Below are 16507 nucleotides of genomic sequence, written 5' to 3'. Positions count from 1 at the left end.
TCTCTAAATCAATAGAAGATCCAAGTTTGAGTTCTAGCTCTACCACTTAAGAGCTGTGTGATCTTACATAATTAGCTTTACCTCTCTAAACCTTTATTTCTTCATCTAAAAGAAGGGAGGGGACTATAGCAGGTGATCTTTTAAATTTATTTTAGCTCTAAAAAGTCCCTAACTTTTACTTAGGCATGCCTCACCATATACCATTATCAAAAACTTTCAGAGTTAAGAGAAAGGCCTTACAAATCACCTATCCCAACCCATTTGTTTTATAAATATCCAACTCAACCCCAGCAGAAACAGTGATCAAAGTCCTCTGAGAAGAAAACCAAATGTATATATAGATACACCACAGATCCAAAATAAAATGGCTTTTCCTAATACTTTTAAGACCAATTAACCCATGTTTGACATTTCTAGCCTCAAATTATGTGTTTAAGGTTCATCTATGATATAACATGTATTAGTATTTCATTTCTTTTTACGGCTGAATAACATTCTATTGTATGGATGTACCACATCTTGTTTATCTATTCATCAGTTGATGGACAGTTGGGTTGTTTGAACTTTTTGGCTATTATGAATAATACTATAAACATCTGTGTACAAGTTTTTGTTTGAACACTTGTTTTCAATTCTCTTGGGCAGTACTGTACCTTGGCGAGGAATTGCTGGGTCATATGAGAACATGAGATTTAACTTTTGGAGTAACTGCCAGACTGTTTTCCAGAGTAGCTGTACCATTTTACATGCCCACCAGCAAGGCACGAGGGTTCCAATTTCTCACATCCTTGCCAACACTTGTATTGTTCATATTTTTTATTATAGCCATCCTAGTGGGTGCGAAGTAGTATTTCATTGTGGTTTTGATTTGCATGTGCTAATGACTAATGATGTTGAACATCTTTTCATGTGCCTATTAGCCATTTTTCTATAATCAAGCTACTAGAACCAATTCTATAATCGAGCTACTACTTTCTGATTTACCTGGTTTGCCTTTTTCATAATTGGGCTGGGTTTTCTTATCCAAGCTTTCCAATTCCTAATTAGAATAACTAGAATTAATAGAGTTTCTAATTATTATGTTTTCTAATTCAAGCTTTTTTGCCTAGAGAGACACTATCAATAAAAATTTCTTTGAAAACAAACTTGCTCATACTAGAAACTTGGCAGATTACTTCTTTACTTGATATAATTTGAAAGAATTCTTTACACATGTGTTAAGTAGTGCTCAGAGAAGAAAATAAGGGCTACACTTACCCATGATCCTTTTTTAGTGCTTCCACAACACACAGCAATTCAACAATCTGAGCTTTAAGTTCATCCAAAGAATTTTCTGTTTCTAGCTTAGCTTTGATTTCTAATGGAGTTAGAAAAGCAGCTGTATTTGGTTTAGAAGCACTTGAAGGTGTTGAAAGGTAAACAGACGGCTGAAAACATATAATAAACAGAAAATTTGTATTTACATTTAATATTACATTATAAATTCAAAAGATTTTTACTGCAAGGAGATAAAGTAATACTTCCAAGATAAATAAAAAAATTCAAAATCCAAAAAGCAGTTTGACGTTCATAACTGGAAAAACCACTAAACGACCAAAGAATAAACTTGTAATTACTAAGGGTTTTTGTGAGAAATGTCACGGGCTTTATTTTAAAAAAAAAAAGAGAGAAAAGAAGATCCATTAGATTTATCTTATGGTTTACCTAGTGGAACATCTAGAAGCAAGAATATAAAAGCATTATTAAGGTACTGCTTTGATCCTTCATATTAAATAGTTATTATTTAGAATATCCAGAGAGCTCCAATTAAAAGCAATTATGAAGGATTTAGTAAGTCCATAGAGGAGGCATTAAAATGGATCCATGGCCTGACATTCTTTTAACATTTCACTTAGGTAACAGCAAGTAAAATTTCAGTAGACTGCTAACAGCTGAGAGAATTCAGATTAAGTGTATCTGATAAAATGAATAGCAGTCAAATGCCTTGAAATGAATTTAGGAACAGGCATGATCTTCTCAAATAAGATTGTGTGTCAGTTGTGGTAATACTATCTTAAATTAAAATGGCAAGGGCTTAGCAAAGACTCTTAACACCACGTAACAGACGGAAGAATCCATGTATTCTACCATTCCTTCCAGTGTGTATTCAGTGCTTATTATGGTGCCAAGCACCAAGTTACATAAGGAGTAAAAGAGTGATGGCTTCTGCCTAAGGAGTGCATGTTTAACGGGAAATGAAACAAATGTATATCGATCTATGCCTTAAAAAATATGAAACATGTAACATTTGTATTACTCATTTAAAATAATGTGACTCTCCTTAAAAAGATCTACAGAGAATAATGTAACTTAAGTTTAATAGTAATTATTTTATTTAGTTTTAGTAGGAATTATTTTATTTCCTGGCAGAAGAAATAATTCTTCCCTGAAGGACATGTTAAATTCCACAATTTTGATGTTCACAAAGAACGCTAAAAATTATACAAATCTTAGACCAAAATGCACCTTACCTTTGGAGAGTAGCATGAATCCTTCTTAAATTCAGATGGCTTTAGGTTGGCACTATCATCTTCTTTTGGTAACTTCAGGATTTTTTCTGGGCTTTGAGTTGGCTGAATGATTTTTTTTTTTAAATCAAGAAACAGAAAACACCAAAGAAAGAAAAGGCAGTAAGCATCTAGATAATAAAGTAAGTAACTTTTATCACTGTTTTCAGCAGATACTGATATTCCATTATTGTTAACAGGATTTTACATAATTTCATGCTGAATAACACACTTGCATATCTTGAGGGCGGAAAAACAGCTTGCCTATTAGCAACAAAATTTTTCCCTACTTAGGTAATTTAAAAGCACAATAGTACTTAAGAGCTAATGTATTAACACTGAAGTACTACCAGTATCCCAGGCAATATACTGAGAGCATAAAAAGAAGTTACACATTTAGAGACCAGGATTAGTACTACAAAAAAACACTGACTATTTCAAGGGGAAAAAAAATGTTCTCATTCTTTCTTGAAGTGAATATGTACAACTCAATTCTAATTACTGCTTGTGGACAAGTATATTGCACAGGTCCCCTGTCCCCTCTCGACATTGTGCTCTGTGGTTATGGTCTTAGGACAACTCTGCTTCTGATTCTGTAACCTTCCATTCCACGTCCTGTGGAAATGAACAGGTCTCTTCCCCATATCTCTTAAATACAACCCTTGGCCACTTGAGTATAGTTACCTTCCTGATTTTTAAACTTCAGTGGAGCTATAAATCCTCCCTCATTCTTATCTTCGGAAGGACTCTGGATTTACTAAATTCTCTGTGTTTTATAATACTAAATGTAACTCACAGAATGTCCACCATTGAAGCGGCCAGGCAATCTTCTTCCAGGCATCTTCGGTCTATTTGCAGTGAGATGTAGCAAGTTTTCTGATGAAGCTATATCATCAAAATTTACAAGATCTGGAGAATAAAAGTAAACATATCTATTAAGAGATAACTGCACATTTTAAAAGGCAAAAAAGAACGTCTCTGATTTTTAACAAACTATAAAATTAAAAAGAACACCACCAAGACTCACAAGTTGACCTGTGCTTTTCATATGCATTTGGAAAACAACACTCACCCTCAAAAACTAACATCCTCTTTACCTGATACATTTTATATATTAACAATATAAAGTTCATGTTTTTAACAGAGACTTAGACCTCAACAAAAGTTCTTACTGAAAGATATAAATCTGTACCACAAGTTGTAGTAGTATGAAAAAGCAGTCATCTTAAGTTCTTGCTTATAAAAAAAAACATGATCTACTTCTTCAACTCAAAATTAATTACAACATATCAAAAAACTAACTTATGAAATGTGTTTTAAAGTTCGAGTAATATCCTAATATTAGAATTTTTTAAACTCAATTTTATCTGGGACCCTGCTGCTTTCCAATTGCATTTCTTAATGTAAAGTGAAAGTGTAATTTAATGTGTCTTCATATATGTATGTGCATAGTATACTGTAGCTGGGACTCGACCTGTTTATAGTTCACTGTACCTCTGCTTAGACATTATCATGTGTAGGAATCAGACGATAGTTATAAATCTAAGGCAAATTAAATACCAAGGGAAAATGCTACATAAATCATCCATTTGCTTCCCCACCATCAAAGGCTGGTTGACCTTTGATCCAATAACTTGAGTTTAAGGACAAATCTAGGTAATTTCTATCTCTGAAACAATAGTATATAATACCTTCCCTTTTTCTAGATGGTCCAGAAAACCTTGCTGAAGGAGCTGGTCTTTAATTTTGAAGCCCAGATATCTATAAGTGGTAATAAGAACCCTAAGGCTAATTCCTGGCACTTCCACTATCATTATAATTTTCCTTTGGCCCAGGTTCCAAACTAAGATTATTAATCACAGTCAATATGCTGTCACTCATTATGGCAGCAGGTATCTTTTGCCTTGTCTTCCAGGTATGGAATCATTCTTCACGTTGCCATTGCTTGGAAGTTTATAATGCTTTCTGTCAAATATTTAGATGTCCAAACTCAGAGAATTGTTCTTTCTTAAAAGAAATCTAAAGATACTTATCATTACTGCCCTTAAAGCTTACTCATCAAATTTCATATTCGAAGTAATTTATTTAGAGAATTTTTTTTAAAGGGATGGAGGACACAAAGGTAAAACAGGAAGAGGTTACCACTAACTGGCAATATACATTTTGTAACAACTGTAAGTATTTGTTGACCTCTGTTAATTCTTTTCCATCTTCACATTCTGGGATTACTTTGTACGTTCTATCTTGGATGTAGTCACTAGGCTAATATACCACAACAGGCAATCTAATGGGCTTGGATTAATTTTTGTTCAAAAAATTGTTCAATAATTGTCTATAAATAATTATAATATACAACAAACCACAATAAGAAACACAGTGGCTTTAATGGAGAAAGCATTATATAATGTGAAAGACCTTGAGCTTAAACATATATTTAAATATCTCATTTGTTAATTTCATAAACAAAGAAAACAATATTTTAAAAGATGTTAAAAATATGCTATAGTTTGAAGGGTTAAAATTGTTTTTACATCGATAAATATGTATTGACAACCTACAAAAAAACCTTGAAAAGTACAGTCCATTTTGGCCTGTGGAGATTATTTTCAAATGCATATTTAAGCAACTTTTAAAAAGAAAAAGAAACAAACAAAAACAAAGGAAGAGATGAAGATAAATTAAAAGGGTAAATAAAAGGAAGATTTACAAAATTATACACCATGCTCATGTAAAAATGTCTTCTGTATGTCCAGTTTTGGGCCACAACACCAAGACAAGTAATTTTACTATTCTAAAACTCTCTCAGGTCCTCCACTTAAGTCATTAGGTTAGTAAAATGAAATAGTGCACATTTCTGACTCATGATATACTTGAATGCTTTTAAATTTACCTATGAGTGGTATCAGTGGATTTATATTTTACACACGGCATAAAAGGCATGACAATCACTTAACTCTTGCCATCACATTGTCACTCTGCCAGCCATTTACATGTCTACACATTGCCTAAGACATGGAATTTTTAAATATCAAAGTAAATATAAAATTTTGGGAGAAAAAACCTGACTTTTATGGTTGTCAACTAAAATAACCTTGTATCAAAAGAATATTTTAAACTATCAAGAAAAAATTTCCAATATGAATTTCATTTTATTTTAAAATGGAAAACCAAAAGGGTTAGAATAGACAGACAAACACGTACACTTTAGTAAAATTACAAAGAAAAATCAATGTGCACCACCTATTCATATTGACTATATTATTTTTATTTCTTTTATAAATTGTCATCTTACCAAAATGGAGAAAGGTAGGATAATTTCCTGACACGTAAGAAGGGAAACATGGCAAACAGGCTAGGAAACAAAATCTGGAAAGAAAAGTCAAGGATAGGAATGTCTAGAAAAAAGACTAAACCAAAAAAATTATTTTACAAAGCAGGAAAAAGGAACAGTTGTAGAATGAATAGAACCATTTTAATGTTTAGCAGATATTGCAGTTTATCTAAACTTACATTAAGATGTGTATTAGATTTTAGATTTATTCTTTTGTCTTTCAAAAGGAAAAATTATGATTAGTATTAATTTCAAATCAAAAATTATGATTAGTATTAATTTCAATATACATTAAACTAGAAAGAAGTCTTTTTTAAATTACTCACTGAACACCAAGGCAACTTCTAAAAGAATGTTTTAGTACTAAAATTAGAGGTCAGAGTAATAAATCAACATATTAACAACTCATTGATATAGTTATAACTGAAATTAAACCACCTTCATTCAAAGTTTTGGTCCTCAGCACATGATAGTAGTTACAATAAAAGAGGCAATTTTAATTCTGGTATGGTATAATAGGAAAAAAAATATGCCAAATATTATTTTTAAATATCCCACTATAAAAATACAGTAGTGCCTTAAATGATACTCTCTATAATGATATTATCAAGGAAATTATTATTAGAAAATAAAAATTTTAATTACTGCTCTTATTTCCCAGGTAAATTCTACCTTTTGGGGTATGGTATTTTGTTTTGTTTTAATACTAGTTTAGATACAGGCTCGCTTTTTATAGTGTCTACCACTCAACAGGTAAACCCTGTATTCAAAAAATCTCACCATAAATTCTTTCTGGAAGAAATAAATGAATAAATATCGGGAAATTAATTCAAACAAAATAGATCAATTATTAAATAGAAATGAAGAGAAAGAATGTTGCCCTATTTAACAATGAAGGTTTTCAGATCAAATAACGTATCTCTAAAAATTTCCTTTAATCCAAGAAGAATTTATCACAAAAGATAATGAGAAAGGATAAGATACTACACTCTAAGAATACTTCATCAACTGTGCTTTCTTAATGAAATAGCTATGTTTCCACTAAGTTTTCTGTCTTGTAGTTTAAAACTAATTGTAAACCAATTTTACTTCCTGGAAAATTTACTATTTTAGAAATACTTAGACTATGTGAACTTTACAATTAACCTGTAGTAGCAATGAGACTATCTTAAACCAATTTTTGATGAAGTGTTGGAAAAAGAGAAAAAAATTAAAGCATGGTCTGATAGCTCTGCAATTTATAGTACTATCTTGTATCATATATGAGAATATTTATGAAAAATCTTAAAAAAATGAAACAAACTGAGTATTCTAGGAATGTTTTTCTTATGAACAAAAAGACTGTATTTATACACATGAATATATATGTTTATATATGGGTTTGTATACAATCATATCAGAGAGTAACGAAAGGAATTTACATCCTTAATAGATAAGAGCAGAAACAGAGTTAAGAAGTGATTAACAGTAGAGGAGGGGAAGAAGGGAAATTACATTTTATAACAACTTCCATGTCAGGTTTTCTAATAGGTATCATAGATATGATGGATCATTCAATTGTTAGTTAAGTGAGAAAATAAGCAAACATGCCAATGACCAATTAGCTAATAATTTAAAACTCCATTTTTTTAACAGCAAATCTACTATATCATTTCGCCTCAAATTATTCTTTTACAAAATAATTAACTCTAGGAGATTTTCATGTATGTTTGTAAACTTTCTGAAAACTTACGTTAAGAAGGCTAGTTTCATATGTCATTTAAAAAATTTAAAACTTCAAACTGGCCATATATGTAAATTAAAACATGCCTCAGTCTAATGCCAAATTTGCGGCTGTATCTAATACAGAACACAGTTTTTTTATAAGGTGCCAACAACTCAAAGAAGAGGTAAAACACTTTTATACTACAAGTACTAAGGACATGATATTCTAATTTTAAAAAAAGGAAATAAGGAATAGTCTGAGTTGAGGTTGGAGACATAAGCTACTTGCTATCAGCAGCTATGCCTTTTATCTTAGCGAACTATTTGTGCCCAAAACACTACTGCAAATACACAGCTGCTCAGTAAATATTTGCTACTTAATATGAACTCAATTTCCAAAATTTATATTTTCTGAACTTTATAGGGTGTAAGTGCAGTACACCAAAGGCAGTGTGATAGTGGAAGATATAAAGACTGAAACTTGGAAGTCAGCTGTTAGTGTTTTTGATCGTGTAGGTGTCTCGGCACCTCTAAATTACTTCCTTATTTATTTAAACAAAAAAGCAACTAGAAGTTAGAAATTTTCAAACTCTGTCCACAAAGCCTCACATTTTTAATGAAGAATAAATAATAGCTATGGATATAAGACAAGAATGGGACTAAAATACAAAGGAAAAAGAACTTTTCAACCACCAATAGTCTGACATTGTTACATGGTATTTAGAAATGTACCAAAGGAAATAAAGCTTGCTGGTAATCCTATATAGATAAAGTTTGGGAAAAAAAAAGTGAAAATTTGTTTTAACTGACTTAGATTATTTTGTAATTTTCATGACTTTGAGAAAACTAAATAAAGCAAATGTTGAAGAATGATACAAAGTACCAAAAATACAGAAAAAAAATAATAAGCTCTAAATATTACCAAAGAGACTCATCAAATTTAAGACTTCTGATAAATAAAGACTGCAGAAAATTGTGGAAATTCAAAAGATAATACCTATGGATTTTTGATATCCAGAGTTAAGGTGTGTTGCTTAAATTTTTTTTCTCTATTACTTTGAAAACAATTTCTAGCTACATTTTAAATCAAACAGAAAACAGTAAGAACTAATAGAATTACATTTTTTACCAGCAACCTCAATTTAAAAAATTAAAGGATATTTTTTAAAAACACTAAGTTTTTTTTTGTTTTTTATTTAACTAACAGTAATTAGAACAATTTTCACCAAAACATACTGGATATATTTGAGTGACTGTCTCTAAAATACAATCAACATCTCAATTTCCAGAAATTATTGATGACTATGGCTTCATCCAGATCAGGTAGGCTCCAAATACATGATGAAAGATCTATAAGACGTTCCAATTAAAAAACTGAAGGAGACTATGCTTAGGTTAGAGCTTTTGTACTGACAAACTAAAGAGAACGAAGAAAAAATCACCTAAAAAATTTGAAAGGTAATACGTAGCACATTTTACAATAGAGTGACAAAAAAAAATCTTAGTGTAACTGGCCTTCAAGTTTAAATGTAAAGAACTGTTAACTTGAAGCTAAAAAGTACGTAGACATTAATTTTCTTTTTAAGAAAATCACAGAGAACTTTATATAAAGGGGATTTAAAGAGTTCTCTTCTTGTTTACATGATCTTGAACACTTGCTGTGTCCTTAGCTTACTTTGTTTAGATGCAAAATAGGGGAAAATGGCATCTACCTCTTAGAGTCAGTGTTAAAATAAGAAATATATATGAGAAATGCTTTTAAAATGTTAAAAAACTAAAAACGAATGCAAAGTGCTATAAAATAAGCATTACCACAAAGTAATGATGGTGCAATGCCTTTAACAGTGAGACCTTGTATCAAGACTTCTCTGAAGCAAAAAAAAAAGAGACTTTTCTGTTTCACGTATTCCATTTTACAACTGAGAAGTATAAAAAACCAGGAGACAAAGATGATTAATGGGCTGAAAAATCAGTCCTAAAACTTAAGGAATAATATTTAGCTAAAGAAGTAAAGCCTGCTGAGATAGATATATACAGAGAGAGAGAGTCATAAGAAAGCCTATTTTCCAGAATTGGAAACAAAAGTATCTTGAGATTTAAGTGGGAAAATAAAAATAGTCTTCTTAAATATAATCTAGTGTTGGCACTGAAAGTCTATGTCACTCACATCTGCTTAAGTTAGATGGTATGGTCATTCCATTATAAAGGGATAGAATGATAAATGACTGATCTTTTAATATCCATCTCAGTTCTCTGACCAGTGAGAAAGTTTATGTGAACCATAAATACCTTGCCCATTTATATTCTTTCAGTTTCATTTTTCTATTTCAACTTCAGAGATTTTTTAAAATTTTAATAAATTTCCACTGTATCTATCCACACACAAATTACATGCACAACTTTCTTATTTTAAATAGTTTCTGAAAACTACATTTGCAACTTCTTTTTATGCACCACCTTTCCACATGTTAACTTACCTGTTTCTTTAGAGCTTCTAACTGTAAATGTATCTAGGTCTACTGATTTTGGTCTAAGTGGTAACTGTTCAGAATCTAGCTTTGGTTTTGATACTGGCTCAGTTTCAAATTTTGATAAAATGGTAGAAACGTCTCCATTAATCCTAAAATGAGAAAAATCAAACACATGCAAAAATCATTCGTATGTAAAGCATGACCATCTTTTAACACTGTGATTTAATGACACTAAAGAGGGACTTCCCTGGTGGTCCAGTGGTTAAGACTCCACATTCCCAATGCAGGGGGCCCGGGTTCGATCCCTGGTCAGGGAGCTAGATCCCACATGCCGCAACTAAGAGCCTGCATGCCGCCACTAAAAGATCCCACATGCCGCAACTAAGACCTGGCACAGCCAAATAAATAAATAATTTAAAAATAAAATAATAATGACACTAAAGATGTTATACCATAATACTGATTTTCTTTCTTGTCTATAAAATTATTTCCATAAACATAAACCTCTACCCTAAGACTAATCATAATAAAATACGAAATGTAAAACAGCTTAACATAAGTATATTCACCTAGCATGAATATAAGATTAACATTTAACACAGATTACAGTCTCTACAAAAAAATATGAAAAGCAAATACTTTAAAAATTACTTTGACATTTAGAAAGGCAGTAGGGCCAATTATGTCAAAGGCAGGTAAATCAATAAACTAACTTCAAATTAGATAAAACTTACTTGGCTACAGGAGGTGGTGGAGGAACCGGTTTTTCAGGTCGCTTTGGGTACACTGTTCCAGGAGATCGCAGTAAATTATTGGCTTTGGCAGGTGGAGTAGGCTTCTTGGGTGGGACTTGTGGAGCAGCTGGTTTAGAAGGCTTCTGTTCCAGCACTGACTTTTCATCTGATTATTTAAAAATATTTACTAGGTTACTAACAATCAGAACTGTTTAGGTTTTCCTATTTCTTAAAGCTAATGTCAGGCTGGAAAGGTGTGAAACAGAAAGAGACACTATTCGTGTATATGTGCACTGTTTTAAAATTATAATTTAATAATCTTAACTATCCTTTAAAAAAAACTCTACTTTGGTGGGAAGGAGGACCACTAATAAGCTTCTGATCAACAAATAATGCCTACTTCTTACTGTCTTCCCACCACCCCCTTTGCTTTTAGGGCTGGTATTCTACTCAAATATAATCATGTATGATTTTACTCTAAGCAGAGAACAATATTATCTAGACTTATATCTAGATCATTTTCTGAAACTGAAGTATAGAGAACTAAAAATGAGTAGGAACTCTAGTGCCATTTAATGTACTTATTTAAAAATAATCATGATGACAAAAAAATTTTTTTAAGAGAAACTGAGGCTAGATTGATTAGTCACAGATGAAAAAATTACAGGCTTATATTTATAACTCTTATCATTGTATTAGGAATTTTATTAGTACCATTTCATTTAATATTCTATGAAATAGATAAGAAAATATGCTGGGAAAAAACATTAAGGACAATGTCATGCCATGTTAATAAAAAATTTTATCACCAAAAAGGCATAGTTCTATACATAATGACATACTTAGTTCCTGATCTTTCAGGTACTAAGAATGGGTATTAAATTTGACACGTGTGCACACATATGAGATATTCATGATACAGCAGTCAGCAAAAATATATTATAAGGCATATATGCAAAAATAAGAAAGCTCCCAAGAGCAATACTGAGTGCTTTTCAAGATTTACTAGGTCTTTGAAAAGAATGTCTATCACAGGACCACAAATAATTTCATGAGATTTCTTATCAATCAGAAACCAGTAATTATGAATCTTGAACAAACACTGAAGGCCAGGGGCTTCCCTGGTGGCACAGTGGTTAAGAATCCACCTGCCAATGCAGGGGACACAGGTTCGAGCTCTGGTCTGGGAAGATCTCACATGCCAAGGAGCAACTAAGCCCATGTGCCACAACTACTGAGTCTGTGCTCTAGAGCCCGTGAGTCACAACTAACTGAGCCTGCGTGCAACTAATGAAGCCCATGTGTCTAGAGCCCGTGCTCCACAACAAAAGAGGCCACCACAATGAGAAGCCTGAGCATCGCAACAAAGAGTAGCCCCTGCTTGCTGCAACTAGAGAAAGCCCGCGCACAGCAACCAAGACCCAATAGCAGCCAAATGAATAAATAAAATAAATTTTAAAAAAAGAAAGTACTTGGCAAAAACCAAACAGCAGTCAAAATTGATAAAAGGCCAAATTTAAAACAAAACAAAACAAAACAAAAAAACACTGAAGGCCAGTGGTAAGCCCCTTGTTAAAAATATCTGATTTTATCTAACAACAATGAAAATATAAAATGCTGTTGTTTCAGTTTTATCATTTATGTACAGCTTCCTTGGATCGTTTGAAAACATAGCTTAGTCTTTTAAACCCTCATCATCATTTGGTACAAAAATCCATCTCTATATGGCTTCAAACTGTACAAGCACATCACGTAATTACACCACCAGAAGTGAAAGCCAACTCCCCAATTCTAACTATAAGCCGACAGAGCCATCATTATCAGAATTATAACAGTTAACCAAACTTATTTCTAGAAAATATTAAAAGATATTTTAGATAAATCAGGGAAAATGTTAAATGATAAATAGAAGTTCACTGATTAAATGAATATACTTCTTTAACAGATATGTAAATAACAGCTTGTGGAATTCCCTGGTGGGCCAATGGTTAGGACTCTGTTTTCCACTGCAGAGGGCAAGGGTTCAATCCCTGGTCTGGGAATTAAGATCCGGCATACTGTGAGTCGCAGCCAAATAAATAAATAAATAACAGCTTGAAATCAATTCGATTCCTATAGGTTAGTCTAAAACAAAAGAACACATTCAATACTGCTGGAAATCAAAGGTGACAAAAATAAGATTCACCATTCCAGGTATATCCATAACTAAACCAACTACTACTATATGTTGATTTATTATATAACTAATATATGATGGCAGTGTGTTTGAGTACCAAATTTATTTATTTTTATTGAGGTTACATTTACCTAACGTAAAATTAACCATTTTAAAGTGAACAACTCAGTGCCATTTAGTACATTCACAATGTTATGCAACCACCACCTCTATCTAGTTCCAAAACCCTTTCATCACCCTGAAAGAAAATTCTGTTCCCATTAATCAGCTACTCCCCATTCCCTCCTCTACCAGGGCCACAAGGGGTCCAATTTCTCCACATTCTTGCCAATACTTGTTATTTTCAGTTTTTATTGTTATTACAGACATCCTAGTGGGTATGAAGTGGTAGCTCAATGTGGTCCTGGTTTGCATTTTTTTTTTTTTTTTTTTTTTTTCTGCGGTACGCAGGCCTCTCACCGTTGTGGCCTCTCCCATTGTGGAACACAGGCTCTGGATGTGCAGGCTCAGCGGCCATGGCCCATGGGCCCAGCCACTCCGCGGCACGTGGGACCTTCCCAGACCGGGGCACGAACCTGTGTCCCCTGCATCGGCAGGCAGACTCTCAACCACTGCGCCACCAGGGAAGCCCTGGTTTGCATTTCTAATGACTGATGATGAACATCTTGCCATATGCTTGGTAGTCGTTTAGAAAAATTCTATTTCAGTTCTTTGCACATTTTTTGATTGGACTGTTTATCTTTCTGTTGGTGAGCTATAATAGTTCTTTATATATTCCAGATACTGGACCCTCTTCATACTTCAGATATTGGATATAGGGCTTGTAAATATTTTCTCCCATTCTGTAGTTTGTCTTTTTACTTCCTTGATAATATCCTTTGCTGTACAAAAGTTTTTAATTTTTAATAAAATCCAATTTAACTATTTTTCTTTTGTTTCTGTGCTTTTGGTGTCATAGCTAAGAACCCACTGCCAAACCCAAGACCACAAAGAATTACCCCTATATTTTTTCCTAAAAGTTTTAGTTTTATACCTCTTATATTTAGGTGAATGATCAGTTTTTAGTAAAATTTTGTATATGGTATGAGGCAGGGGTTCAACTTTTTTCTTTTACATGTGGATATCCAACTGTGCATAGAATTTAAGTTTAGCTAGAGACTGGCCAAAAAAACAAAAGGAAATTTGGATTTAAGGAAACCATTCTTATGTTAGCTATCCAAATGCCCAAAAGAAGACATATGTAAGACACAGATGTTATGATAACTTAACATACATAAAATTATAAGCATATAAAGAAATTTTTTAGTAAAACAACAAAAATATATGACAGTTAACAAAATACAGCAAAATAACAAATATGCCCTATCTTATTTACTACAAAATATAGCAATACATTACTAACACTATACATACTAGGTTAATCCATTCATTAATTCAGATTAGGGTTAGTTCCCTGCTGCATGAATAAGAATTTAAAAATAAGTAATAATACTGGTACTAAAGCATGAATGATTACAAGTCCATAAATTCTGACTAAAAAGTCAAATATTCCATTCTTTATCACTCGTTGTTTGGAGATACATTAGAGAAAAACACAGTACTATGCAAAAAGTAGCAAGTATGTTCTTAACTGAATCTATTTTCCTAATATTTTAGAAAAATTCAGGACAAAACAAAATCTACCCATATTTATCTCACTGAAGTGACTTAAACTGTAATATAATGTATTTTCAAAAGCCTAAGTACAAAGTTCAAGAAGTTATCATCACAGGAACACAACTGAGTAACCACCACTCTGGCCAAGAACTGAACCTTAGCCACATTAAGTTCCTTCCCCTCATGCCTCTTCCCAGTCACTACCTCAATGCTCCCATCCAAAGGTATCTTCTAACACTATAGATCACTTTTGAATATTTTAATTTTACACCACTGAAACCATAATATGCTGCTGTGTGAAACTCTATCTCATTCATTTGTTGCTACGCTATATATATAGTATGCTGGCATATGAATATACTTCAATTTTTTTATCCATTTAACTACTGATGGACGTTTGTGTTGTTTCCAATTGACGGTCAGTGTAAATAATACTATGATAAACTTATTTGAGTCTTTTGGTGTACATATGGAACACACATTTCTTGTGAGTATATAATTAGGAGTAAAAGTGCTGGGTAACAGGGTATATAGATTTATTCAACTTTAGTTCTCAAGAGTAGATAAAACAGTTTACATTCCCACCTACAGTGTATAAGAGTTCTGAGAATCTGTATCCTCACCAACATTTCGTATTGTTAGTCTTTTTAAAAATTTCACCCATTTTGGTGAGAATCTTACTTTGGTTTAAAATTATATTCCCTTGCTGAGTAATGAATTTGAATAACTTTTACATACATTGGTAAGAATGAAGCAGGCTACTGAAAGGTATGTCCAAGAAAGTCTTCCCCAAAAGCAGGAGAAAAACTTGTGCTCCAAACTGTTGCTGTCATTACTCTCCTGAGGGGCAACATGCATGGCAAGCACTCGAGGTACCTCTGAGGAAACAGTGAGAATGACACTGCTAAGCAGATTTGAGAAAACCCATGCGGTGGCTTGGACAGCGAGTAGACAGTGAGGATTTAAACTCCATTCTTATGACTTGGGAAAGTATCCCATGAAATAATGGGGCGTCACCTAAGAATCAAGGGCAATAGGGTGATTCGTTTCATGTTTTCTACTAGCTCTTTTTTAATCCTCCTCAATATGGCAGGGCTTTTCAAAGGACATACTCTGTGAAACTGAGATCAAAAGAGAGAGAAAAGTAATGAACGCACACACTGGCGGCATACACCGTTTCTCCTGTAAGAAGGCTTAAGGCTCCTCAAGGTGGCCCTAGCCATGGTTTGAAAAAGCTCTGTTGACTCTGGAACAAGAGAGAGATAAACTTATTTTTATTTTTAAAGAAATAACTTAATCTATGCCAATAATATTCAGACCCTCTGACCCTGAACTGACAGTGGCTCTCTCCCCCAATGCCCATTAATAGGCAATGCCTGACACTTTTCTTATTTCTTGCACCAGATCTATTAAAGCCATGTCAGGTTAATGAGAACATTTTGACAATATTAAGAATTGCTTCCCTTGTTATATTTGTCTTGTTTCACTTATTTAAAAACTGCTTACATTTGCACACCTAAACTTTGAAATCAACACTTTATAGTAAGTTTTAAAATCTTTCAATTGAAGAGTTTTGGTGGTGGTGTTAAGATTTAGAAATAAGGGGAAAAAGGTCTTTTCTATTTACTCACATATTTACCACTTCTGGCATTCTTCATTACTTTGTATACATCCAAATGCCAAAACAGCATCATTTTCCTTCTGCCAAAAGGAACCTCTGTTAACATTCCCTGTGTAGTACATACAGGTCTACTAGCAAAGAATTCTCTCCGATTTTGTCTGAAAGTTTTCGTTTTGCCTCCATTGCCTGAAAAGTATTTTTGCCAGGTAGAGAATTCAAGGTTGACGATTATTTTCTTGCAGACTTTATGCTTTTTTCTTTATCACTG

The 16507-nt window shown here is 32.8% G+C and overlaps 1 protein-coding gene across 1 annotated transcript in view; it reads right to left on the bottom strand.

Moving 5' to 3' along the window:
* The window catches only part of CD2AP (CD2 associated protein), a 106927-nt gene that overhangs the window by 8249 nt on the left and 82171 nt on the right, over nucleotides 1-16507 (bottom strand). Inside the window, exons 12-16 of the mRNA XM_032649586.1 lie at nucleotides 10787-10952; nucleotides 10059-10201; nucleotides 3343-3455; nucleotides 2511-2612; nucleotides 1258-1427 (exon numbers count right to left, since the gene is read on the bottom strand). Of these exons, the coding sequence (XP_032505477.1) occupies nucleotides 1258-1427; nucleotides 2511-2612; nucleotides 3343-3455; nucleotides 10059-10201; nucleotides 10787-10952 (694 nt within the window). The remainder of the gene's footprint in view (nucleotides 1-1257; nucleotides 1428-2510; nucleotides 2613-3342; nucleotides 3456-10058; nucleotides 10202-10786; nucleotides 10953-16507) is intronic.

The sequence above is a fragment of the Phocoena sinus genome, chromosome 11, assembly GCF_008692025.1.
Source record: "Phocoena sinus isolate mPhoSin1 chromosome 11, mPhoSin1.pri, whole genome shotgun sequence".
Classification (NCBI taxonomy): Eukaryota; Metazoa; Chordata; class Mammalia; order Artiodactyla; family Phocoenidae; genus Phocoena; species Phocoena sinus.
This window is presented reverse-complemented; position numbering and strand designations above follow the sequence as displayed.